Genomic DNA, 23,215 nt, shown 5'->3' on the forward strand with positions numbered 1-23,215 from the left:
GGGAAGTGAAACTTTGTGTGTTGAATTAACTGGTAAATGTGATTCATGACATATAAATAAGGGAGGGAAATTCTGTATGATGTGGGGGTCAAGGGGAGGAGAATTCAGATTCTGGCATCCATTCATGAGTGCCGATGCTTCGTTTCATTATTATAGACTTTTAGATAAAACAATGCTTGAATGTTGTTTGAACGGTCTCATTAATCAGAACCATGACACTTATATTTACTTAAGAGGAAGAAAATGTTGAATTTAAGATGATTCTCCCCTCAGGAAGGTAATAGAAAAATTATCTGTTGCTATTATTGCATTCTTTTAACATAATGTTGGAATTTGTAAGATAAGTTGTTTGAAAAATTTGTGTCATTGTTTCATCATAAAAATACAATAAATAAAACACCTTAGTATTTTCAAAAATATTCAAAATACTGAATGTAAATTTATTTATGAAACAAACATTTATGAGGAGGCTAATTAATAAACAAACATAAAACAAATGTTTTCCACTTCTTTGTCAAGAGCTGAGGTATATTTGAAAAGTGCTATTTCTCACTGGAATTATATCAGTTCTTTAGCCTTTAAATTGAAAAGAAATACTAATCTTAACAAGTTTAACGGTCTTAATAACAGTAAATTATTTTGAGATATTTGGGAAAGATGCCTAAATTAATTAAATGCTTAAAAATTCTCCTTATTGGGGTTTATTTTAAAAAGGTCATTTTTATAGATCAAGAGATGCCAGGATTTTCCAGCATTTAATTTTCTAACATAAAAACTGTAATATTTTTCATTCTGTCTTGGATTCTTGAAAATGATGTCATAAGAGCACTTGACTTGAACATGATTGACAATCTGTCTTTTCACAAATAATTTATAAAGAGCCATGGTGGAGCAGTGGTTAGAATGCAGTATTGTAGGATAATTCTGCTGATTGCTGCCGCTGGCAGTTCAGCAGTTTGATTCTCATTGGCTCAAGATTGTCTCAGTCTTCCATCCTCCCGAGGTCAGTAAAATGAAGGCCCAGATTGTTGGGAGCAATATGCTGACTCTGTAAACCACTTAAAAGAGTTCTGTAAAGCACTGTGAAGCAGTATATAAGTCTAAGTGCTATTGTTATTACTATTACATATTAGGTAGGAATGCCATGTGTTATATACTTTATTTATTTTTTTTATTTTAATTCCATTTATATCCCGCCCTTCTCCGAAGACTCAGGGCGGCTTACAAGCTTAGCAGTAGCCTTCATTCTATGTATATGCCTGCTTATTAGGGCTTTCACACACACCCCCAAGCGGCATTATTACAAAGTCAGCTTAATTGCCCCCAACAATCTGGGTCCTCATTTTACCTACCTCGGAAGGATGGAAGGCTGAGTCAACCTTGAGCCTGGTGGGATGCGAACCTGCACTAATTGCAGGCAGCTGGCGTTACTTAAGGAGGCATTAGCCCACTGCTCCACCAAGGCTCTAAACTTTACAATGTTTTGTCAGATATTATTTGCCTATCAGGAAAAGTAATTTCAATTAAGTTAAAATAGAATAAACATAAATTATATGATTTATTCATATGCATTAAATGCTTAACCACAGAAAATTCACAACTTATATTTCCAGACTATTGATGGGAGACTAATTTTCTTATAACAGAATGTAAAAATTAGGCAGCAGATTATGAAGTAGCCCAGTTACTCTCAGATTACCGTATGTTCATGCCAGTGTATGTCAACAGTAAAGTAATATTGGCACATATTGTGTGCATATTTCTGTGCAGATGAAAATTACTAAAGTCAATAACAACTCTTTGCAAATTTAAGTGGTTATAATATTATCTATTTTTTACCTTTTCTAAGCCTGTTGTTGTTCCTTCATAAAAATAGTCTATATAATATAACAAACATTATTTTATGCATGGTCAGTTATGCAAGAAGACAGTCAACCATTTATGTTACTTTAATTAGTATCTATATAAAACATTAAATTTAAACTAATGGAACTATAGAAATAATATAATCTGTGATTCTATTGTAAAGTACTCACTTGGAAATATAACACAATGACATAACTATTTTAAGTGTAAATGTTGACATATATATTTCTTCCTGTCGAAAACAAAATCTGCTGCCTGCTTAATCTTCAACAAAATGTCCCTTGAAATTGACTGCTTTTTACCAAAACATCTGGTGGATTTAAATATTTTATAAAAGTATCCTGAGTCCCTAGATTAATAGATCTGAATTTGCTTGCATTCGTGTCTGGTACACATAGCTTGTCGTTCAATTCTCCAAGTAATTTCTTCGTAAGTACAGTGGCATATAGTACATTCATCTGTCTTCACTTCTCGACCTGCTGGAATAACCATGGTCTCAGCAAAACAATTTGGCCCTAAAATAGAAAAAAAAGAGGTGTTTCATATGACCCTGATTCCATGAGATTGGCTGGCATATATAGATAGGTGAATTGAAATCCTTTTCATGTCCAAAACCTCACTGTGTGCCCTTACGTTGATCGCTTTCTGCTTGACCTATGTCAGAAAGTTGTAAAGATGAATACACAGTACACTAAAACAGTAATGAAATTATTTCTACATATGATTTAGCATGAGGTGTCTCCAAATGTATATTAGTTTTCCATATATTTCCTTGTTGAAAAGATGCAAGCAACAATATGCTAGCTTGCAAGACCATCTCTAGTTTAGAAATCCTAACTTGTGTACAATAGTGTGAGAAGTAGGTGTTTATTGACATAGTGGTCTAAATATTCACTCAATTGACATCTAAATACTGACTCAATTAGTAACCTATTTTTATTTTATTAAAAATATCATATGATATTTTTAACCACAGCAGCATCAGTGATCATTATCCATGGCCTTGCTTCTTGATGATCAGAGCATATGAAAGACTATGACTGTGTAAAAGGAGTAAATGTGAATAGCATGAATTAATAAACAGAAAGAAATTTCTGAAATTAAACAAAAGAAAAATGATGTAAGAAAAATGGTGATAAATGAAAAACTAAAAATGAGGTTTGGGGAAAATTGGGCAAATTTATGTAGACTTTTTTTACACAAGAAAAATATGAAAAAATACAGAAAATGAGATTAAGAAAGAAAAGAAAGTGCAGAAAAATTTAAAAAGGGCAAAGGAAAGATATTTTTTAAAATGACTTTTGATCTTTAGCAGAGTTACAAACAAACTTAGTATCATTCCATCCTCTACGATTACATTACATTATGGCTTCTTCCCATAGTTAACCCTTTTCAATAGGCAAATCCAAAAATCATCAAGTCATTTCTATTCATTTTCAGCAGAAAACTTCACAAAAGGTTTCTGATGTTTTATAAAGGATTTATTATCCCTGATCAAATTTTTTCCCCCTTATTCTGATACCCTAGCTTAATGTTAAGATGTTTTTTTAGAAACTGGTTTCTTGTCTTCTTCCTGATAAGATCTACAAGGTACAGGTCTTAACTTTTCATTTTTCCCCCTATTAATTCTGTGTATCTTATTCACTTCTACATCCATGTTTTCTTCTCATTCTGAAAATTTTTTTAGGGTTTCAATAACACTATCCTTTCTTTCTTCACTAGATTGCTCTATAGCTATTCTCCATCTCAGGCAAAATCCTTTTTCCATTTAAATCCAGTAATGTCATATTGTCTAAATCTTTTTTCATTTCTTGAATTATTGTTTCTGTCTCACTCATTTATATTGCAAATTCTTCAGATTTATATTTATCCTTTCTTTTATTCTGTATTTGTAAATCTTTTTCCCTTCTCCCTTCAAATAAAATAAAATTTCTCTGAATAGATGCCACAATAATATTTGTAAAATGGAAAGTTATATAAATTTTATTGGTAAATAAATATTATTTTCAGATTTGTACATCATCCTTTGTATAGTCTCTGGGAAAATCCAGATTTGCTCAGTTGACACTCATTTTCTTTCCTAATCCACCAATTAACCCTCTTAAGAAAGTCTACTTTCCCATGAAGATATTTGTTTAATTAAATTCAAGTACTTTGAAATAAATATTCAAAATATTCCTTAATCCATTTTAAATTTTATAATTCAAACTTTTAACATTTTTTATTTCAATTAATTCTAAACCCTTATAATTATTTCTTTACATTTTACTTTGATCTTGTTCCAGTTCTAAGGGAGGAGCTGTGGTGGTGAAGTGGTTAAAATGCAGTATTGCAGGTTAATTCTATTGACTGCTGACTGCCATCAATTTGGAAGTTCGAGTCTCACTGGCTCAGGATTGACTCTGCCTTCCATCCTTCTGAGGCTGGTAAAATAAGGCCTGAGATTGTTAACTCTGTAAACCACTTAGAGAGGGCTGTAACGCACCCTGAACTGGTATATAAGTCTAAGTGCTATTGCTAAGTGCTACCTTTGTTGAATTTTCAGAATACAGAATAACAAAATTGGAAGGGACATTGCAGTTCTTCTAGTCCAATGCCTTACTCAAGCAGGAGATGCTATACCATTCCAGACAAATGACTGTCAATGTCTTCTTAAATACTTCTAGAGGCAAGCCATTCCACTGGTTAATTTTGTCACTGTCAGGAAATTTCTCCTTACTTTTAGGTTATTTCTCTCCCTGATAAATTTCCATCTGTCTTGTCCTCAGGTGCTTTGGAAGATAGGCTGCTCATCTTCTCTGTGACAACCTCTCAAATATTGGAAGACTGCTACCATGTCACCCTTAATTTTCTTTGTTAGACTAGATGTACCCAGTTCTTGTAACTGTCAAACATTTTGGTCTCCAGTCCCCTACTTGTTGTTGCTTTTCTCTGTATTTTTTCTAGAGTCTCAACATTTTTTCTGTGTCGCAGTAACCAACACTGGATACAGTATTCCAAGTGTGATCTTAAAAAACAGTATAAAGCTGTAGTAAACTTCACCTGATCCTGATACTATCCCTGTTAATGCAACCTAGGACTGCATTTTTTGGCAGCTGCAGTTCACCATTGGCTCATACTTAAGTGGGACTTTACCTCAAAACACACACACACAAAATGAAACTTTGATTTCAGGCTGTGACAATTAACTTAGTTGTTATTGAAATGACTTTTATCTAGAAGAGTTGTAAAGTAAAAAGTTGAGGATGTAACTTAATTTTGTACTCTACTGCAATGAAAAAGGTCATGTCACTGATTTTTTTTCTTTAACATCCTCACTCTCACCCATCTTTCTCCTTCCTTTCTGATCTTTATTGCTATCTGAATATTAAATTATAATAAATTCTAATAAGGGGGAAAGAGGCTCTATCTGAGGCTGGGTGCTTTTATAATATTTTTTATAATATTGGTTTTCCAATTTTACATTTAGCTTAGTGGGTTAGGACGCTGAGCTTGTCGATCAGAAGATCGGCAGTTTGGCGGGTCAAATCCCGAGTGCCGCATAGCAGAGTGAGCGCCTGTTACTCGTCCCAGCTTCTGCCAACCTAGCAGTTCGAAAGCACGTAAAAATGCAAGTATAAAAATAGGGACCACTATGGTGGGAGGGTAACAGCGTTCTGTACACCTTTGGCGTCTAGTCATGCCAGCCACATGACCACAGAAACATCCTTGGACAAACGCTGGCTCTTCGGCTTTGAAATGGAGATGAGCACCGGCCCCTAGAGTTGGAAACAACTAGCACGCATGTGCAGTGGAACCTTTACCTTTACCTATTTGAAAAGCAACAGGGTGGCAGGGTTAAACAATAATTCAGTAACATAAACTTTAGTACCCATCTCAGGTTACATCATCAAATATTTCTTCTTCATTTTCCCTTAATCAAGCTAGTACATTTCTGATTAAATCAACTCAATAAAAACATCATTGTTACATTTATCAATGCATTTTAGCTTATACATATTTTAATTAATCTGGGTATAACAATCCATGTCCTGTTATTAATTTTTACTTAATTTTAAAATTCTCACCAATATTCCAATCAACCTTTAAAATCCATTATTTTCAAGCTCTAGGTAACCAAGGTTTCCCTTATCTCACTTCATAAGAAACTATTAATATCCAAAATACACATTTTACCTGTTTAAATTTAATCTTATTCTATTTCCTAAAGATTTTCTATTTCCCACCATACTAAATTTTCTAGTTAATAATAAAATATCCCCTTTTAGTAGATCATAGCAATTATACATATTGCCTGGATTAATCAGTAAGTCAAACATATTCCTGATAGTTAACTTTTATTTCCCTTTCAATCCTCATTTTTCAATATTATACAAATCAGAGCCTTATTTCCCACTAATTTCCCACTATTTTAAATCTAATAACCCATTCCCCTTTTAACCCTGTAATTGACAAGGTAGACTCCCCTTTAATAAATCAAATCCCCAATCTTCAATCTTATTCTAGCTTTCTTCCTTTGCCAAAGAGGCTTTTATATCAACGCTTTTAGATCATCAAGTGGGTCTCCCTCCATTTTCATGTGTAGTATTTGTATCAGAGCTATCTGGATTAAGGCTGTTTAAACTCCTAAGTCTGGGTTTCTCTATATCTTTGGTTCTCAAGAATGGAATGATCAGGTGAAACAACCCCTCATTTAGCAACTGCCTCATTAAGCAACTGTTTGCAAATATGACAATAATAATAGTAAAAAAAAATTTTCAACCAAAATGTACACTTACATACAATTTTCTGCACCTGACAATACATGCCATGAGTGAAAATATTGTTGCCACTAATGCACAAGAGAATTTTATTTAGAGTCTTCATAGACTCTATAGTCTATGAAGACTCTATAGTCTATGAAGACTCTATAGTCTTCATATGGTTTGCTTTGTGATCATGTTGCTTGGTGACTATTTTACCTGAATTAGTTGCAGTTGCTAAACCAGAACTACCTGTATTATCATTGTTGCTGGCTATCTCACAAAGCTAGTAACATCAAGTGGTCAGAAAGCTTTGTCTCTCATCCAGTGCCATGTTCTCTCCTCCAGATGGCAAATAGAGAAAAGAAGCATTGAATGAAACACTCTACCTTTTTGATTCTAGAGATATGGAAATCACAAAATATACTCTCCTTTTATAAAAACATTTGAATCAGAGTCAATCTTCCTTTGATCAGCAAATATCCTGGTTGCTCAGATGCTGATTATACATGAACTACCATTTATTACTGTGCATATGGCTAGATTTTATGCAGCAGCATATAAGATCCACTTAGAATACAATAGAGCTGGAAGGGACCTTGGAGGACTTCTATTCCAGCCCCCTGGTCAAGCAGGAGAACCTATACCATCTCAGACAGGTGAAATCAGTTAAAATTGAGCTAGTTGAATTTGAAGAGAGAATAAAAAAAGGTTTGTACAGAGAAAAGAGAAGATTAAAGAAGTTAGTAATTACTATAGGGTACTTTACAGAAGTTCAACAAATTAATGATGAAGTGGATATTTTAGGAAGTAAAAAAAATAACAAATTTGGACAAGACCTTGAGGTCGTCTAGTCCAAGGGTGGCAAACTCAATTTCATTGAGGGCTGCATCAGCATTGCAGCTGCCCTTGGGGGCCGGATGGGTGTGGCCAGGGTTGGCATGGCCTACTGGGTGGGCATGGCTGGAGTGTGTGTGGCCTACTGGGTGGGCATGGCCAGCTCTACATCATTTGCATGAAGGGTACCTATGGGGGGCTGGGCAGGAGTGGGACAGATCTGAGGGTCTCTGGCAGAAGGAGATGGGACTGGGGTAAGTGCCAAGGCATAGTCCACTGGAAGAGCCTCACTGTTCCTCTCAGGCATGTGTGTGTGGGAGGTTGGACAATGGCGCAGAGGTCAAATGCACAGTCCAGCCCTCAAGCACCCATGGCACTAAGCCCAGCCCCACTTCCCCAAGGGTGCGCCCAGCTGCACTTACCTCCTCTCCTTAGCCATGTTGCTCATGATAGGTATGACAGCAAAGTCAAGAGGGAGGCCCACTCCCTCTCCATGTGAGGAGACCTGGCTTTGTATCCAAAGCTTCCTTAGCAATAGGATGGAACCCCCCCCCAGGATAGGCCAGGAGGAGGGGGCAAGGGGATGGTGAAAGGGCAGCAGTGAAGGACTAAGGTAGGACTTCCCTCAGACCCTCCTTCTATTTCCTTCCTTCTTTTGAGTGGTGGGAAAATATTTGAGATGAGGGAGGGAGAAAAACAGGCAAGAAATGCAGCTGGGGAAGTGTCATCCTTTGTGAGTAATGAAGAAATGCGCCATCACCTGGAAGTGGCCAGCACATGGCCCTCACCTACTTCATATATCTGGCTTGGTAGGCTCTGGGGGAGGGGATGCCATGAGCAGCATGAGAGTTGGTGTTACCTGCACAATGCTGCCCAGCCCCCAGCCTGCCTGGTTTTGGCAGGTAGCGGGGTGCTCTCCTCACAGTGCTGAGAGGCTGAGCTGGGTGGCATGAATCTGAAGAGAAGCGCAATGCTGACCAGCCCCTAGCCTGCCTGAAGTAGGCAGGGCCATGGGCTGGCCACTTCCAGGCAATGCTGCATTTCTTCATTCCTCACAAAGGGTGATACCTTCCCAGCGTGCGCCCAGTGGGCGGGGCCAACACAGCAGGGGCTGGTCCCTCACTGTTTCCAGACGGCCTTGTAGAGCTAAGACTAAATGCGTTTCAGCATAGATGGCCACCATGAAATTGTACATTGGCTCCCCGCTGGCCTGGGCCAGGGCCAAGGCAGTGGGAGCCATTCCCTCACTGTTTCCAGGATGGGTTTGCAGGCCACATGAAACCACTTTGTGGGCCTGATCCGGCCCCTGGGCCTTGTGTTTGACATGTCTGTTCTAGTCTAATCCTCTGCTCAAGCAAGACAGCCTATACCATTTCAGACAAATAGCTGTCTAGTCTCTTCTTAAAAACTTCCAGTGATGGAGCATCCACAACTTTTGAAAGCAATCTGTTCCCTGATTAATTGTTTTAGCTATTAGGAAGCTGCTCCTTATTTCTAGGTTGGTTCACTTCTTGATTAGTTTCCATCCATTCCTTCTTGTCCTACCTTCAGATGCTTTGGAGAATAGGTTGTCCCTCTCTTTTCTTTGACAGCCTCTCAAATATTGGAAGACTATGATGTCACCCCTAGTCCTTTTCTTTGTTAGACTAGACATACCCAGTTCTTCTCTGCATTCTTTCTAGTGTCTCAGCATCTTTTTTGTACTGTGATGATCAAAATTGGATGCAGTATTTCAAGTGTAGCCTTACCAAGACACTATATAGTAGTACTAATACTTCATGTGATCTTGATACTCTTCCTCTTTTCATGCAGCCTACACTGCATTGGTAGCTGTAACACACTGCTGGCTCATATTTAAGTGGTTTTCACTATGATACCTTGACCCCTCTCACAGTTACTATTGTTGAGCCAGGTACTACTGTTATGTATCCAGGTGCAGGCATCTGCATAGCAGCAGCCACCAGGGGGTGTTGGCCTGGACGGTTTTGGCGGGAAACCCAGTTTCAGTGGGAAACCTAGGGCCAACCCCATTGGCTAGCCGCCTACCTAGCCAGTTATATAAGGAGGCCAGGTAGCCCTTGTTCTCCAGTACGAACCCCCCACAATAAAGAGCTGAACATGTACTCTGGCTGGCGTCTCTTCCTTGCGTCAGACCCACTACATTACAGTGGCGACGAAGGTGGGATTCTGCCGACAGAAGAGCTGAAGTCACTAGGGAAACGCACCGCGCGCTGAAGAAAAGGAGGAATCTTTTCCTTTTCCCCCAACGCGACCGCCAGCCACCGCAACCGGCCACCATGAGAGACCCGAGACTGGCTCCGGCCACCGCAACAAGCAATGGAACTACACGCCACAGCAGCCAATGGAACAGCGATGGCACGAACAGGGCAACCCCGCGAGTTCGACACCCGCCACCCGGAAAAATGGGCCCGGTACCTGTTGCACGCCGAGCTGTACATGAGGTTTAACCAGATCTCGGAGGACGGCTCAAAGGCAGCTGCCATGCTCTGCATAGGTGGACCCGCACTCCTCGAGGTTGCCGCAAACCTGTTTGCCCCGGAGGCCATAGATACCGTCTCTTACCGGGACCTCGTCACCAAGCTAAACACCAATTTCCGGCCCCGCATGTCCAAACTGGCTTTGAGGTCACAGTTTGAGAAGAGGGACCAATGTCCTGATGAGTCCGGGGCCGAATACATCGCCGCCCTGCGAGAAGCCACCGTCGCCTGCAAATTTTCGAACCTGGAGGAGCGGCTACGTGACAGGCTGGTTTGCGGCCTACGAGACATGAGGCTGCAGGAGCACCTGTTCGCGAAAGACGAGATCTCGCTCCAGGAGGCCCAGGGCGCAATCCTGGCCCACGAAGCAGCCTGCGGGGCTGTCCAGGCTGTCCAGGAGTCCAGAACCGGCAGCCAGACGGCCAGCATCCACCAGCAAGTCACCTCAGCTGAGGACGAGGAGGACGAACAAAGCATCGACCTCATCCGGCAGACGTCAACCCCCGACCAATGAGGTGGGCACCTGGACAAGCCCAAGCTGGCCAACAACTCGCAGAACTGTGCAGGCTGCGGCAGAAACCATGTGCACAGCCTCTGTAAGTTCCAGTCGGCCACGTGTCGGGCCTGCAAGAAGACAGGCCACATAGCCGCGGTCTGTCGTAGCCGCCGCCCCCGAGAGGAGATCCATGAGCTGTGCCGGGAGGAGTCGCCGTTGAGAGGTACTGGGGCCCTGATACAAATTAAAATTGGCTATGTCAAGAGCCGGCTGGGCATACACCACACAGGTAGCCGCCGGCTGCTCAGACCCAAAATTAGATTAACAATCTGCTTGCAGGGCGTTCCCTGCAACATGGAACTTGACTCCGGCTCTGTGGTCTCCATCATCTCCGATGAGACCTTTAATTACATTAACAGCCGGAGCAAGCAGCGGATTCAATTACGGCCCTCAAAATTAGCGCTGACCGACTTCCAAAACACGCCGGTCAAGGTAAGGGGGGAGGCCACCCTTTCCGTGGGGTTTAAGAGTCGCGAGGAGCACCTGGATGTAGTGGTGGTAGAGGGCCGGAGAGCCAGTCTAGTCGGCCTAGACTGGTTTGAGGCCCTGGGAATCGCGGTCACGGGGATCCACTGGATCCAGGGAGAATCCATCAAGGCTGTCTGCAAGGAGTTTGCAGACGTCTTCGATGGGAAGCTGGGGAAGTACACAGGGCCCCTTATCGCATTCAAGTTGAACCCGAGCGTCCCCCCCATTAGGGTCAGGCCGCGGCGAGTCCCTTTCGCACTCAAACAGAAAATCGAGAGCGAACTGGACAAGCTGGTGGGCCAGGGAATCTTAGAGCCCATAGATGGGGGAGAGTGGGAGACCCCGATAGTCACCCCACTGAAATCCAATGGGGAGGTGAGGATTTGCGCCAACTACAAGTGCTCGGTGTACCGTGCCCTAAACCCACACGCTTACCCGGTTCCCACAGTCAGCCACGTTCTCGCTTCCCTCCAAGGCGGCGCCATCTTTGCAAAGCTCGATCTTGCGCAGGCGTACCAACAGCTCACGGTTACCCGGGCAACGGCTGACATTCAGACAATAGTGACTCACAGGGGAGCTTTCAGGGTGAACAGGCTGCAGTTTGGTATCAGCGTAGCCCCTGGAATTTTCCAGGAAATCATGGAAAAAAACCTCAAGGGCATCCCAGGAGTCTGCCCTTATTTCGATAACATCCTGATTGCAGGAGCATCAGCTGAGGAACTGGCAGGTAGGCTTAGGGAAGTCCTAACCAGGCTGCGTGCTGCTGGCCTCAAATTGAAAAGGGAAAAGTGCAGCATAGGTGTCCCTTCCACGGAATTTCTTGGGTTCAGGATAGATGCCAAGGGAGTCCACCATACAGAGTCCAAGGTAAGGGCAATCAAGCTGGCACCCATGCCTAGGAACAAAGCAGAGCTACAGGCATTTCCTGGGTCTGCTCAATTTCTACCACACCTTCCTTCCACACAAGGCAGCAATAGCAGAACCATTACACAGGTTATTGGACAAGAAGGCAGCATGGACCTGGACCCCCATCCACGATCAGAGTTTCAGAGCCTTAAAAGTGCTCCTGTCAGACAAATCCACAGTAACACATTTTATAGAGTCCAAGCCCATTTGCATCGCATGCGATGCGTCCCCTTACGGCGTGGGCACTGTCCTAAGCCACCTGGAACCTTCAGGGGCCCAAATTCCAATCACCTATTATTCCAGAACGCTGTCTGGAGCAGAGAGGAACTACGCCCAAATAGATAAGGAAGCCCTGGCAATAGTGGTAGGGGTAAAAAAGTTCCATGATTATCTATAAGGCAGGGAGTTCACAATTTACACAGATCACAAACCACTGCTTGGCCTGTTCACAGCAGACAAGCAGACCCCCCAAATTCTATCTCCCAGAATGCTCCGGTGGTCCATCTTCCTTGCAGCATACAATTCCAAGCTTGTGCACAAGCTAGGGAAGGAGATGGGCCACACAGACGGCCTAAGTAGGCTACCCATAGACACCCCAGAACCAGACCCGGCCCCAGCAACACAGATCCTAGCACTGCAGGAACTACCAGAATGCCCAGTACGTGTCAAGGACATTGCAGCCAAGACAGCCTCAGACAACATCACGAGCAGGGTACACTCGTGGGTTTGCACAGGCTGGCAGAACAAGTCCCCGGGTCCCGAATTCCAGGCATTCTTCACCAGGCGACATGAGCTATCCACACACCGGGGTTGCCTCCTTTGGGGTAGCAGGGTCATCATTCCCACAGCAGTCCGGGGCAGAGTGTTGGAATCCCTGCACGAGGGGCATCCAGGGGTGGTCAGGATGAAGGTACTGGCCAGGAGTTACCTCTGGTGGCCATGGTTGGACAAGGACATTGAGGAACGGGTCAAGGGTTGTTACACATGCCAGAGATCCAGATCAGAGATGCCACACACCCCCGTGCACAGGTGGGAGGCCACTGTTGTGATTCAGGGTCAGCCTGTGGGTTCGGCAGTTGGGTCGGATGACTCAGATGAGGGGGAGGAGGGGGGTGTTGAAGAACTTGCTGATGATGGCTTTGAGGCTCCGCAGAGCCCCCAGCCAGGCCCCTCCTACCTGGTGGAGACCCAGCTGTGTGAGCCTGATAGTGTGGATGAAGATGACCCACAGCTGGCCCTGTTCAAGGACGGCCGACGCAGGAGGCAGTCAAGTAGGAGCAAGCAGAGGAAGGCTGTGGGACTTCTCGGAAGGAGGCAAAGAGAGGCCACGCCCTGAACTCTTTATAAAGGGAATGTTTGGGGGAGGGCTGGTTTGCTGAAAGCAACCGCTCTGATAGTGTTTCAAAGCTCCGGTATCTTGTTTCATGTTTTGTTTGTTTTTGTAATAAATTTGGCAGACGTATTCCAGCCTTTTGCCGTCTGTAAAGGGGTTGCCTTTTCTGCAAGGCCGGTAGCAGGCTGGTACAGAACAGTTTGCTTTCAGCCTCCCACCTCTTACTAATATTATGGAGCAGCTACGTGCTGAGAATGCTCAGCTCACCCAGCAACTCACTTTGCTGGCAGCTCAGGTGGCTCAACTGCAAGCTCAGGTTCATGCTGCACCCCCACCATCACCCCCACCCAGGAGAAAATGCCAAGTTGCAATGCCGGATAAATTTACAGGCACTCCAGAACTGTTTCCTGCTTTCCTGGGACAATGCCAGCTCTTTATCAGCGTGAGAGCAGCTGATTTCCCCACTGACCGGGATAAGGTGGGGTTTGTGTTAATCCTTCTTTCGGGTGATGCAGCTCGTTGGGGCACGCCTCTGCTGGCTCAACCTAGCCCATTGTTGGACAACTTTGTGGGGTTTTGTGATCATATGCGTCTGATGTATGAGGACCCTATTAAGACGCAGACTGCTACTCGACGTCTGAAAGCTCTGAGGCAGGGTCAACGCCCCCTACAGGGCTATATCAGCGATTTCCGGCTGCTTAGTCAGGATTCCGCCTGGAATGAGGCTGCGCTCGTGGATGCCTTCCAGGATGGATTGTCGGAGGAGATGTTGGATGAGCTGGCCCGTGTGGATATTCCCTCAGACCTGAATGGGCTGATCCATCTCTGCCTGCGGATCGATGCTCGGTTGCAGCAGCGAAGGAGTCGCCGTGCCACCCCACAGACCCCTGCCGCCCCTGTTGTGCGTGAGCCCCCAGTTCAAAGGGAGGAGCCAATGGAGCTGGGTGCCGCCAGGTCTCGTCTATCGGTGACTGAAATGAACAGACGACGATTGGGGGGGGTGTGTTTTTACTGTGGGGACCCTGGACATTTGGCTGCTTTTTGCCCAAAGAAGCGACAGCGGACATCAGTGATCGAGTCTGCCCTGAGAAAGTCCCCTACTTTTCTGTCGGGAAACGCCCCGAGCCCGATCTAGACGGTGTGATAGATCGGGCGTCCCACAACACTGAGCGACGTCTTTCTGATGCTGCCTGTGGACCTCCACGGCATCTGATATTGGAGGCACGTCTGATCCTTCCTGGCAAGCCAGAGGGGATTCCAGTCCATGCCTTAATTGACTCTGGGGCCACCACTTTATGGACTCAGCATTTGTGGCCAAATGGGCTGTTCCCCAGTGCCCGGTGGATCCGCCCATGTTAGTGGAGACTATCGATGGTCGAGTGCTCCTGTCTGGGCCTATTACGGCCGCCACGCAACCATTATGTATGGCCATCAGTTCCCATGTGGAGGCCATCCAGTTCTATATCACCTCAGACCTGCACTTCCCCGTGGTCTTGGGACTGGCGTGGCTCCGGGCGCATGACCCACAGATCTATTGGTCACAGAACTTGGTCACCTTCCCAAGCTTGCAGTGCGTGGACCACTCCCGCCATATTTGTGCCGGCCAGGTGGAGGGTTTCCCAGGGGTTTCCTTGCCTCCCGAACTGTCCGACTTTGCTGATGTGTTCAGCGAGACAGAGGCGGATCAATTACCCCCGCACAGGCCCTATGACTGCCCCATTGATTTAGTCCCTGATGCGCCTCTCCCAGTGGGGCGTTTGTACTCCATGTCGGACCCCGAGTTGGCTGCATTGCGGGACTTTCTGGAGAAGAATTTGGCTCGCGGTTTCATCCGGCCCTCGTCCTCGCCAGTGTCCGCACCCGTGCTCTTCGTCAAAAAGAAGTGGGGCGAATTACGGCTTTGCTGCAATTACAGAAAACTCAACGCCATCACGGTGCGCAACCGTTACCCGCTGCCCCTCATCCCCGAACTCTTGGACCGACTCCGGGAGGCTAAGATCTTCACGAAACTGGACCTGCATGGAGCTTACAACCTCGTCAGGTTTCGGCCGGGTGATGAGTGGAAGACGGCGTTTGGTACTCGCTATGGACATTTTGAGTACACGGTGATGCCGTTTGGCCTGACCAACGCCCCCGCTGTGTTTCAGCATTTCCTGAATGACATTTTCCGGGATTTGTTGGATCAGTTTGTCGTGATCTACTTGGACGACATCCTGATCTACTCCCCGTCGCGTGAGGTGCACCATCAGCATCTCCATCAGGTCCTGCAGCGACTCCGAGAACATCGGCTGTTTGCCAAGTTGGAGAAGTGCCAGTTCTACCGGGTGACCATCGATTTCCTGGGTCACCGCATTACTCCTGAGGGCATCGCCATGGAGCCGAGTAAGGTTGAGTCTTTGCAGAGTTGGCAACCCCCGCGTCGCGTGAAGGATGTTCAGCGACTTCTTGGATTTGCCAACTATTACCTAACTTTCATCCCTGGGTTTGCTGCCTTGACAGCCCCCCTCACCCGGCTCCTGCAGAAGAAGACTCGGTTCCAGTGGAACGCACCAGAACAACAGGCGTTCCAGGCTTTGAAGGAAGCCTTCATGAAGGAGCCCATCTTGAAGCATCCTGACCCGCAACGGCCGTTTGTCGTGGAGGCGGACGCCTCCGACATTGCCATTGGGGCGGTGTTACTCCAGGCAACGACGCCCAGTGGTACCCTCTTCCCTTGCGCGTATCATTCACGAAAACTGAACCCTTCGGAGCGCAATTATACAATCTGGGAGAAGGAGCTGCTGGCCATCAAAGCGGCGTTCGAGGCCTGGAGGCATCATCTGGAGGGAGCGCGGCATCAAATCGAGGTCCAGACGGACCATAAGAATCTGGAAAGCCTGCAGACCGCTCGGAATTTGAACCAACGCCAGATCCGGTGGTCTCTTTTCTTTGCGAGGTTTGACTTCCGGGTTCGGTACATACCTAGCGGGCACAATCAAAGAGCGGATGCTCTGTCCAGGAAGCCCGAATATTCCCGAGTGGAAGACAAGCTTCTGCCCAGGACAGTAATCCCCGTCGAGTCTTTTGCTGCGGTGCGGGAGCCGGTTGATATACGGGCTCGGATCTGGGAGGCACAGCAGCAGGAGGTGTGGGTGGCTCAGCAGAAGGAGGAGGTGGGGCCAGATTCTCCTTGGACGGTCACGGATGGACTCTTGTATTATCGTGACCGGCTCTATGTTCCGGGAGGGCCACTCAGGGGACTCATCCTCAGCCAGTGTCACGATAACCCGGCAGCGGGGCATTTTGGCCTGTTCAAGACCCTGAACCTGGTCTCCCGTACCTTCTGGTGGCCCCGAGTCCGACACGACGTCCAGTCCTATGTCACCTCCTGCATCCCATGCAGGCAGGCCAAGTCAGCGACAGGGGCCCTGCCTGGATTACTGCAGCGCTTGCCAACACCCAAAAGACCCTGGGGGGCTGTGTCCATGGACTTTCTGATGGATTTACCCCCATCCTCTGGTTTTACGACAGTGTATGTGGTGGTGGACATGCTGACCAAGATGGTGCACTTCATCCCCTGTCGCGGCTTACCGTCAGCCCGCGCCACTAGTCGTATGTTCATTCAGCAGGTGTTTCAGCTGCACGGCCTCCCTGATCGAGTCGTCTCTGATAGGGGGGCCCAGTTTACAGCCCGCTTCTGGCAGGAGTTGATGCATGTGTTGGATATCAAGATTTGCCTCTCGTCCGCGCATCATCCTCAAACTGACGGGGGAACCGAGAAGGTCATCGGTATCCTGGAACAATATCTGCGCTGCTACGTCAATCTGCAGCAAAACAATTGGGTGGACTATCTGGCCATAGCTGAGTTTGCATTTAACAATTCACAGCACACCTCCACACAGATGACACCGTTCTTGGCCAATGTGGGTTATCACCCCCGGTTTTTCCCTTTCTCCCGTGGACTCACCGGAGCCGGCAGCGAACGACTTCATGGCAGAGTTACAGGCGATCCATCGATTGGTGCGACGTCAGTTAGAGAAGGCCAAGGCCGATTACAAAAGGTTTGCTGATCGGTCAAGACGGGATACGCCTCCACTATCGGTAGGGGATCGGGTCTGGTTGTCCACCAGGAACCTACCGTCAACACGGCCGGTGAGAAAGTTAGATCACTGATATTTAGGACCGTTCCCAGTCGAGGCTGTCATCAATCCAGTCACCTATCGTTTAACTCTGCCACGTTCCCTGCGCATGTACCCAGTCTTTCATCGGTCTCTGTTGGTCCCCGAGCAACCGGCTTGTCCACTCCGCTGAGCGGAACCTCCCCCATCAGGACCTCGTGATGGAGGCAGCACCCCCGAGTACGAGGTCGCCAGCATCAGGGATTCCCGTTGGCTGAAAGGTCGCTTCCAGTACCTGATTGAATGGAAAGGTTACGGACCAGAGGACTTCACCTGGGAAGACGCGACCGCCGTTCATGCCCCTGCGTTGGTGACTGCTTTTCATGAACAATTCCCATCCCGACCGCATCCGGATCGGCAGCCCCGGGGGAAGGGCCCTGCGGTGCGGGATAGTGTTGTGATTCAGGGTCAGCCTGTGGGTTCGGCAGTTGGGTCGGATGACTCAGATGAGGGGGAGGAGGGGGGTGTTGAAGAACTTGCTGATGATGGCTTTGAGGCTCCGCAGAGCCCCCAGCCAGGCCCCTCCTACCTGGTGGAGACCCAGCTGTGTGAGCCTGATAGTGTGGATGAAGATGACCCACAGCTGGCCCTGTTCAAGGACGGCCGACGCAGGAGGCAGTCAAGTAGGAGCAAGCAGAGGAAGGCTGTGGGACTTCTCAGAAGGAGGCAAAGAGAGGCCACGCCCTGAACTCTTTATAAAGGGAATGTTTGGGGGAGGGCTGGTTTGCTGAAAGCAACCGCTCCAATAGTGTTTCAAAGCTCCGGTATCTTGTTTCATGTTTTGTTTGTTTTTGTAATAAATTTGGCAGACGTATTCCAGCCTTTTGCCGTCTGTAAAGGGGTTGCCTTTTCTGCAAGGCCGGTAGCAGGCTGGTACAGAACAGCCACACACACACCCTGGTCCCGCATTCATACTGACTATGCTGGGCCCTTCCAGGGCCAACTGTTCCTAGTGGTAGTGGATAGCCACTCCAAGTGGTTGGAGGTAGCTCCCGTCCCCAACATGACCTCAGCAAGGACAATCCAGGTGCTCCGAGCCCTCTTTGCCACACACGGCCTCCCCGATGTAATTGTGTCTGATAACGGGCCTCAGTTTACTGCTAATGATTTCCAGGTGAATTGAAGGTGAATTGGATTAGACACGTCACCTCCGCACCCTTCCACCCATTGACTAACGGGCAAGCTGAACGTATGGTAAGGACAACCAAGTACGCACTCCGGCGCATCATCAGCGGGGACTGGCATCACAGGCTGGCAAAACCTACTTTTCTCATCACTGAATTGCATTTTGTTGCCTAGGGCTCAGTGTTCAAGTCTGTCAAAATCTTTCTGGATCTTGGGCCTATATTCTAAAGTGTTGGCTCTTTCCCCAAGCTTGGTGTCATCTGCAAATTTGATGAATTCCTCTTCTATCCAGTCATCTAAATCATTTATGAAGATATTAAAAAATACTGGACCTAAGTGGAATACCCAATTGCATATTTCTTTCATAATAATAATAATGATAATAATGATGATGATGATGATGATGATGATGATGATGATGATAATAATAATAATAATAATAATAATAATAATAATAATAATAATAATAATAATAATAATAATAATAATAATAATAATAATAATTTAATTTCTATATAGATGTAGTTCCATTACATATTGAGTGTGGTTTGTCAACCAGTTACAAATTCATCTGGTGGAGATACTGATACACATTATTCTATCTTAAGAAGCAGCAGATTGTGATCTACTTTGTCAAATGCTTATTGAAGTCCAAGTATACTAGGTCCACAGCATTTCACTGGTCCACTAATTTAGTCACTGTCAAAGAATGTAATAAGATTTGTTTGCATGGTCTGTTTTTGACAAACCCATATTGGCTTCTAATAATAGCTTTGCTTGCTTCCAGGTGTTCAAAGATCCATTGCTTATTTTTTCCAGGTTCTTCCAAGATATTTATGTCAGGCTGATTAGTCTGTACTTTCTTGGATCTATTTCTTTTCTTTTTTGAAGATGAGAACCACATCAGCTTTTTTCGAGTCTGCTGGTCATTCTCCAATGTTCCACGATCTTTGAAATATATAGTTCAGTGATTCTAATATCACATTTGCCAGCTCCTTCAGAACTCTGGGATGTAATCTATCTAGTCCTGGTGATTCACAGAGGAGCTGTAGGTTTTGAAAAGGATTAAGTGCATAGAGCATAACTGGAGAAAAATGAAGGATGACTCCAAATGGACATGACTTAGAGGTGCCATTAAGGCCTATCTTGTGGTTATAAGAGTGGTGAAATGGCATTTTTCTGTCTTTATTGCATCTGGTCCATCAACCTTGGACCAAATCATCCAGTCCCTCCTGGACCAGGGAGACTCAGACAATCATTTGGCGGGCTATGCAGAGGAACTTGCTGATGGATAAAGTCACTTGGATTCATTCCAGGTTGGAACCCAAGCATGGTGCAGGTCATCGTGAGATGTCTCAGGAAAAACCTTGCTTGGTGATCTGGGAATGGCTTGATCCTGCTGGACTTAAGGAACTGGACAGGGTCCTTGGTTCTGTCAGTGCAACCACCTGTCAATTAGACCCTTGTTCCTCCTGGTTGGTGAAAGCCTCCAGGATGGTGACCATCAGGTGGGTTCATGCATGGATAAATTCCTCACTGCAAATGGAGACATTCTCAGAGCCTTTTAAAGAGGCCCGATCTGCTTTCTCCTTAAAACCCCATTGTTTGATCACCTCTGGCTGGACAATATTTGTCCAGTTTCCCATCTTCCCTTTTAGAAAAGGTGGTTACTTAGCAGCTTCAGAGGGTCCTGGATGAAATAAACTTTCTGGACTCCTTTCCCCAGCTAGGGGACATCACCGATCACACTTCTGGATGTGACATTCTGGCGACAGCGGGGTGGTGGTGGGGCAACCATCCTTGCTCTTCTTGACTTCTCAACAGCATTTGATACCATCAACTATAGTATTCTTTTGGATCAGCTGCAGGGTGGGGGGTTAGGCAGCACATGTCTGCACTGGTCTGGCTCCTTTCTCCAAGACTGGTCCCAATTAGTGTTGATACAGAGTCAGAGATCCACCCCCCACTCCCCCCTTTGCTCTTGTATGCTCAGTACTCTCTGCTCTTGTTTAACATCTACATGAAGCTGCTGGTGAGATCTCATTACCATGGGTTGAGGTATGATCAATGTTATGTACTGAGCTTTGGGGGGTTTAATCACGTGTGCTGCTGGAGAACTAACGGTTCTCCAGCAACCCAGACAATCCTGGCAGCAGTTAACATGGCGGGAATAATGGGTTCAATCTGATTGGTTATTCAGAGCATGTGGACTATATATATTGTGCAACGTTACCCAAAAGCCCCAGTACAGTTCAGTCTGACTTACAATAAAGCTATGATTCTTCTGTACTCATCTGCCTGGCGTCTTTCCTGCTCTTCAGAACCCACAACACAACAATGAATATGCTGATGTTACTCAACTATATCTCTAGATATAAGTTGATTTAAGTATATTGTCTTCAAACTGAATTGAAATTTAATTAGCTACAATTTTAATTATCAGAAATATTTTTCCCCCTCCTAAGTATTAAAAATACAAACAAGAGCTCTAAGGCTAGTATTGGAGGCTCTGGAAGACTCCATGTAGACCTGACCTAACAGATTGTGTTGCACTGAAAAATGTATGCACTTGAGCAATTTGCTTCTTTTAAAGTTTCTATTTTAGCTCAATTCCAACATGTTTAAAGCAGTATTCTTAAATATATTAGCAGTAAGAGAAAACAATTTATCTTTCAATTAATTATTTTATTTCAATCATTGACTGGTAAAACAAAAGTCACAATTGACTAGAGTGAATCAAGCTGTAAAATCATAAAAAATAGAAGTGAAATTGTAATTTAAAATTTAAGAATTTGAGATGTAAAGATTAAAGTAGTAAAATATGATATACAAGGTAACTAAATAATTGCTTAGAATAATAGAATAGTAAAATTACTAATCTGGAATACCCGTATATACTTGAGTATAAGCCGACTCGAGTATAAGCCGAGACCCCTAATTTTACCCCCAAAAACTGGAAAAAGTTCTTGACTCAAGTATAAGCCGAGGCTGGGATCCGCCGTTCTGCAAGCCTCGGCTCGATCCGCCGTTCTGCAAGCCTCCACTGCCCCATTCTCTCAATGGGAGGCTTGCTTCGGCTGCTTTTCTTTTGGCAGAGCCATCCATAGTGGAGGTGGATGGGGGCAGGGCTGGTGCACGTTTTGCCTCTCTCGCTCAGTGGAGAAAAGGGGGCAGCGGGAGCCTCTGGGTGCCCAAGCCACGTCGGAGGGTCTCCAACCTGTGTGTGTGTGTGTGTGGCGGGGGGGGGGGGAAATCAAATTGGATCTTTTTATTGATGTATCGTACTTTTATTCGGTATTAGGTTTTTATGGATCAATTATGAACACCCGGGGTCCCTCTGCGACTTACGGGCGGAATATCTAACTTCAGAGCCGTCCTCTCCGGCTGCGGTGGCCTGGGGGAGGGCAGCGCGGGGCTCTAGGAGGTACTCAAGATAGTTGGGGGGATCCAACCTGCCGCGGGGGGTGGGAGTGGGACTTTAGTCACGGACGGCGAGAGGAACCTTCAGAAGGGGAAGTGGGAACGAAGAGAAGATGAGGGTAGAGCGATCGGGGAGCCGGTAACTCAAGTTCCCCGAGTGGCTTTCAGCACTGGAGAAAATGCAAAATCGCTCGAGACCAAACTCGAAGGAATCAGCTGCCGGTGGGAGCGAGGCGATCCGTGCGGTCCCGTGACAGCCAGTTGGGCAAGCAACGCGAAGAGCGGCAGGGCTTTATTTTTGCACCGTGGAGCTCCCCCTCCCCCTCCTCCCAAACTCCCCCTCTCTCCCCCTTCCCCCCACTTCCCAGAGCTAAATACAGGGTATTAACCGGCGGCGGAGGCTTGCAGAACGGCGGATCGAGCCTCTGCCACCGGCGGAGGCTGGATCTGCGCTCCGCAAGCCTCTGCCGCCGGCGGAGGCTGGATCCGCGCTCCGCAAGCCTCTGCCGCCGGCTGGATCCGCGCTCCGCAAGCCTTTGCCGCCGGCGGAGGCTGGATCTGCGCTCCGCAAGCCTCTGCCGCTGGCTGGATCCGCGCTCCGCAAGCCTCTGCCGCCGGCTGGATCCGCGCTCCGCAAGCCTCTGCCGCCGGCGGAGGCTGGATCCGTGCTCCGCAAGCCTCTGCCGCCGGCGGAGGCTGGATCCACACTCCGCAAGCCTCTGCCTCCTCTTCTCCAAAAAGGCCTGTTGGAAAACTGCACAGAGCAGAAGCGGCAGCCAGGAGCCCACCATCTCTCCTCTGCCGCTCGCTCTCGCCACTCCAGCCCTGGCGAGCCAAAGAGACGAAAGGCCCCAAGCAATAGGAAGGGGATCTCTGCCCTAGAGCGGGAGGGGGGAGGGAAAGGGGGGGAGGAAAGGCCCGATCGCTTTGTGTTGAGCTGGTTCAGCTCAGCCGGACTAGGCGGGGCTGCGGTTCCCAGCTGAGGCCGCTGCCGCCATCCAAGTCCGGCCGGCAAGAACTTTTTTTCTCCCCGCCCCGCAGCGACGAGTAAAGCGCGACTTACTTCCTCCTCCGTGCCCACGTCGCCTTCTCGCCCAACAATCCCAAGTAAGGGGCGGCCTCGGAAAGGGGCTCTAACTTTCCCCTACAGCTCGAACTTATCTTGGAGAGGAAGGCAAAATCGGGAGAGGGAAGAAGAGCGAGGACTGGAGCAGCGCTTGCCCGGCTTCTCTCCCCTGCAGCGAGCGGCAGGGTCGGTTCCGCCTCCGCCATGTTCTCTCTCGAGAGCCTTGTCCCACCCGCAAAGC

General features: G+C 46.6%; 1 protein-coding gene across 1 annotated transcript in view; it reads right to left on the reverse strand.

Annotated features, from left to right (window-relative positions):
• Window positions 1-2,184: 2,184 nt before the first annotated feature.
• VWC2 (von Willebrand factor C domain containing 2) overlaps window positions 2,185-23,215 on the reverse strand; it is a 91,248-nt gene continuing 70,217 nt past the window's right edge. The window contains exon 3 of the mRNA XM_081343635.1: window positions 2,185-2,381. Coding sequence (XP_081199761.1) covers window positions 2,221-2,381 — 161 coding nt within the window. The 3' untranslated portion in view covers window positions 2,185-2,220. The remainder of the gene's footprint in view (window positions 2,382-23,215) is intronic.

This window comes from Vipera berus, assembly GCF_964194415.1.
Source record: "Vipera berus genome assembly, chromosome: Z".
Classification (NCBI taxonomy): domain Eukaryota; kingdom Metazoa; phylum Chordata; class Lepidosauria; order Squamata; family Viperidae; genus Vipera; species Vipera berus.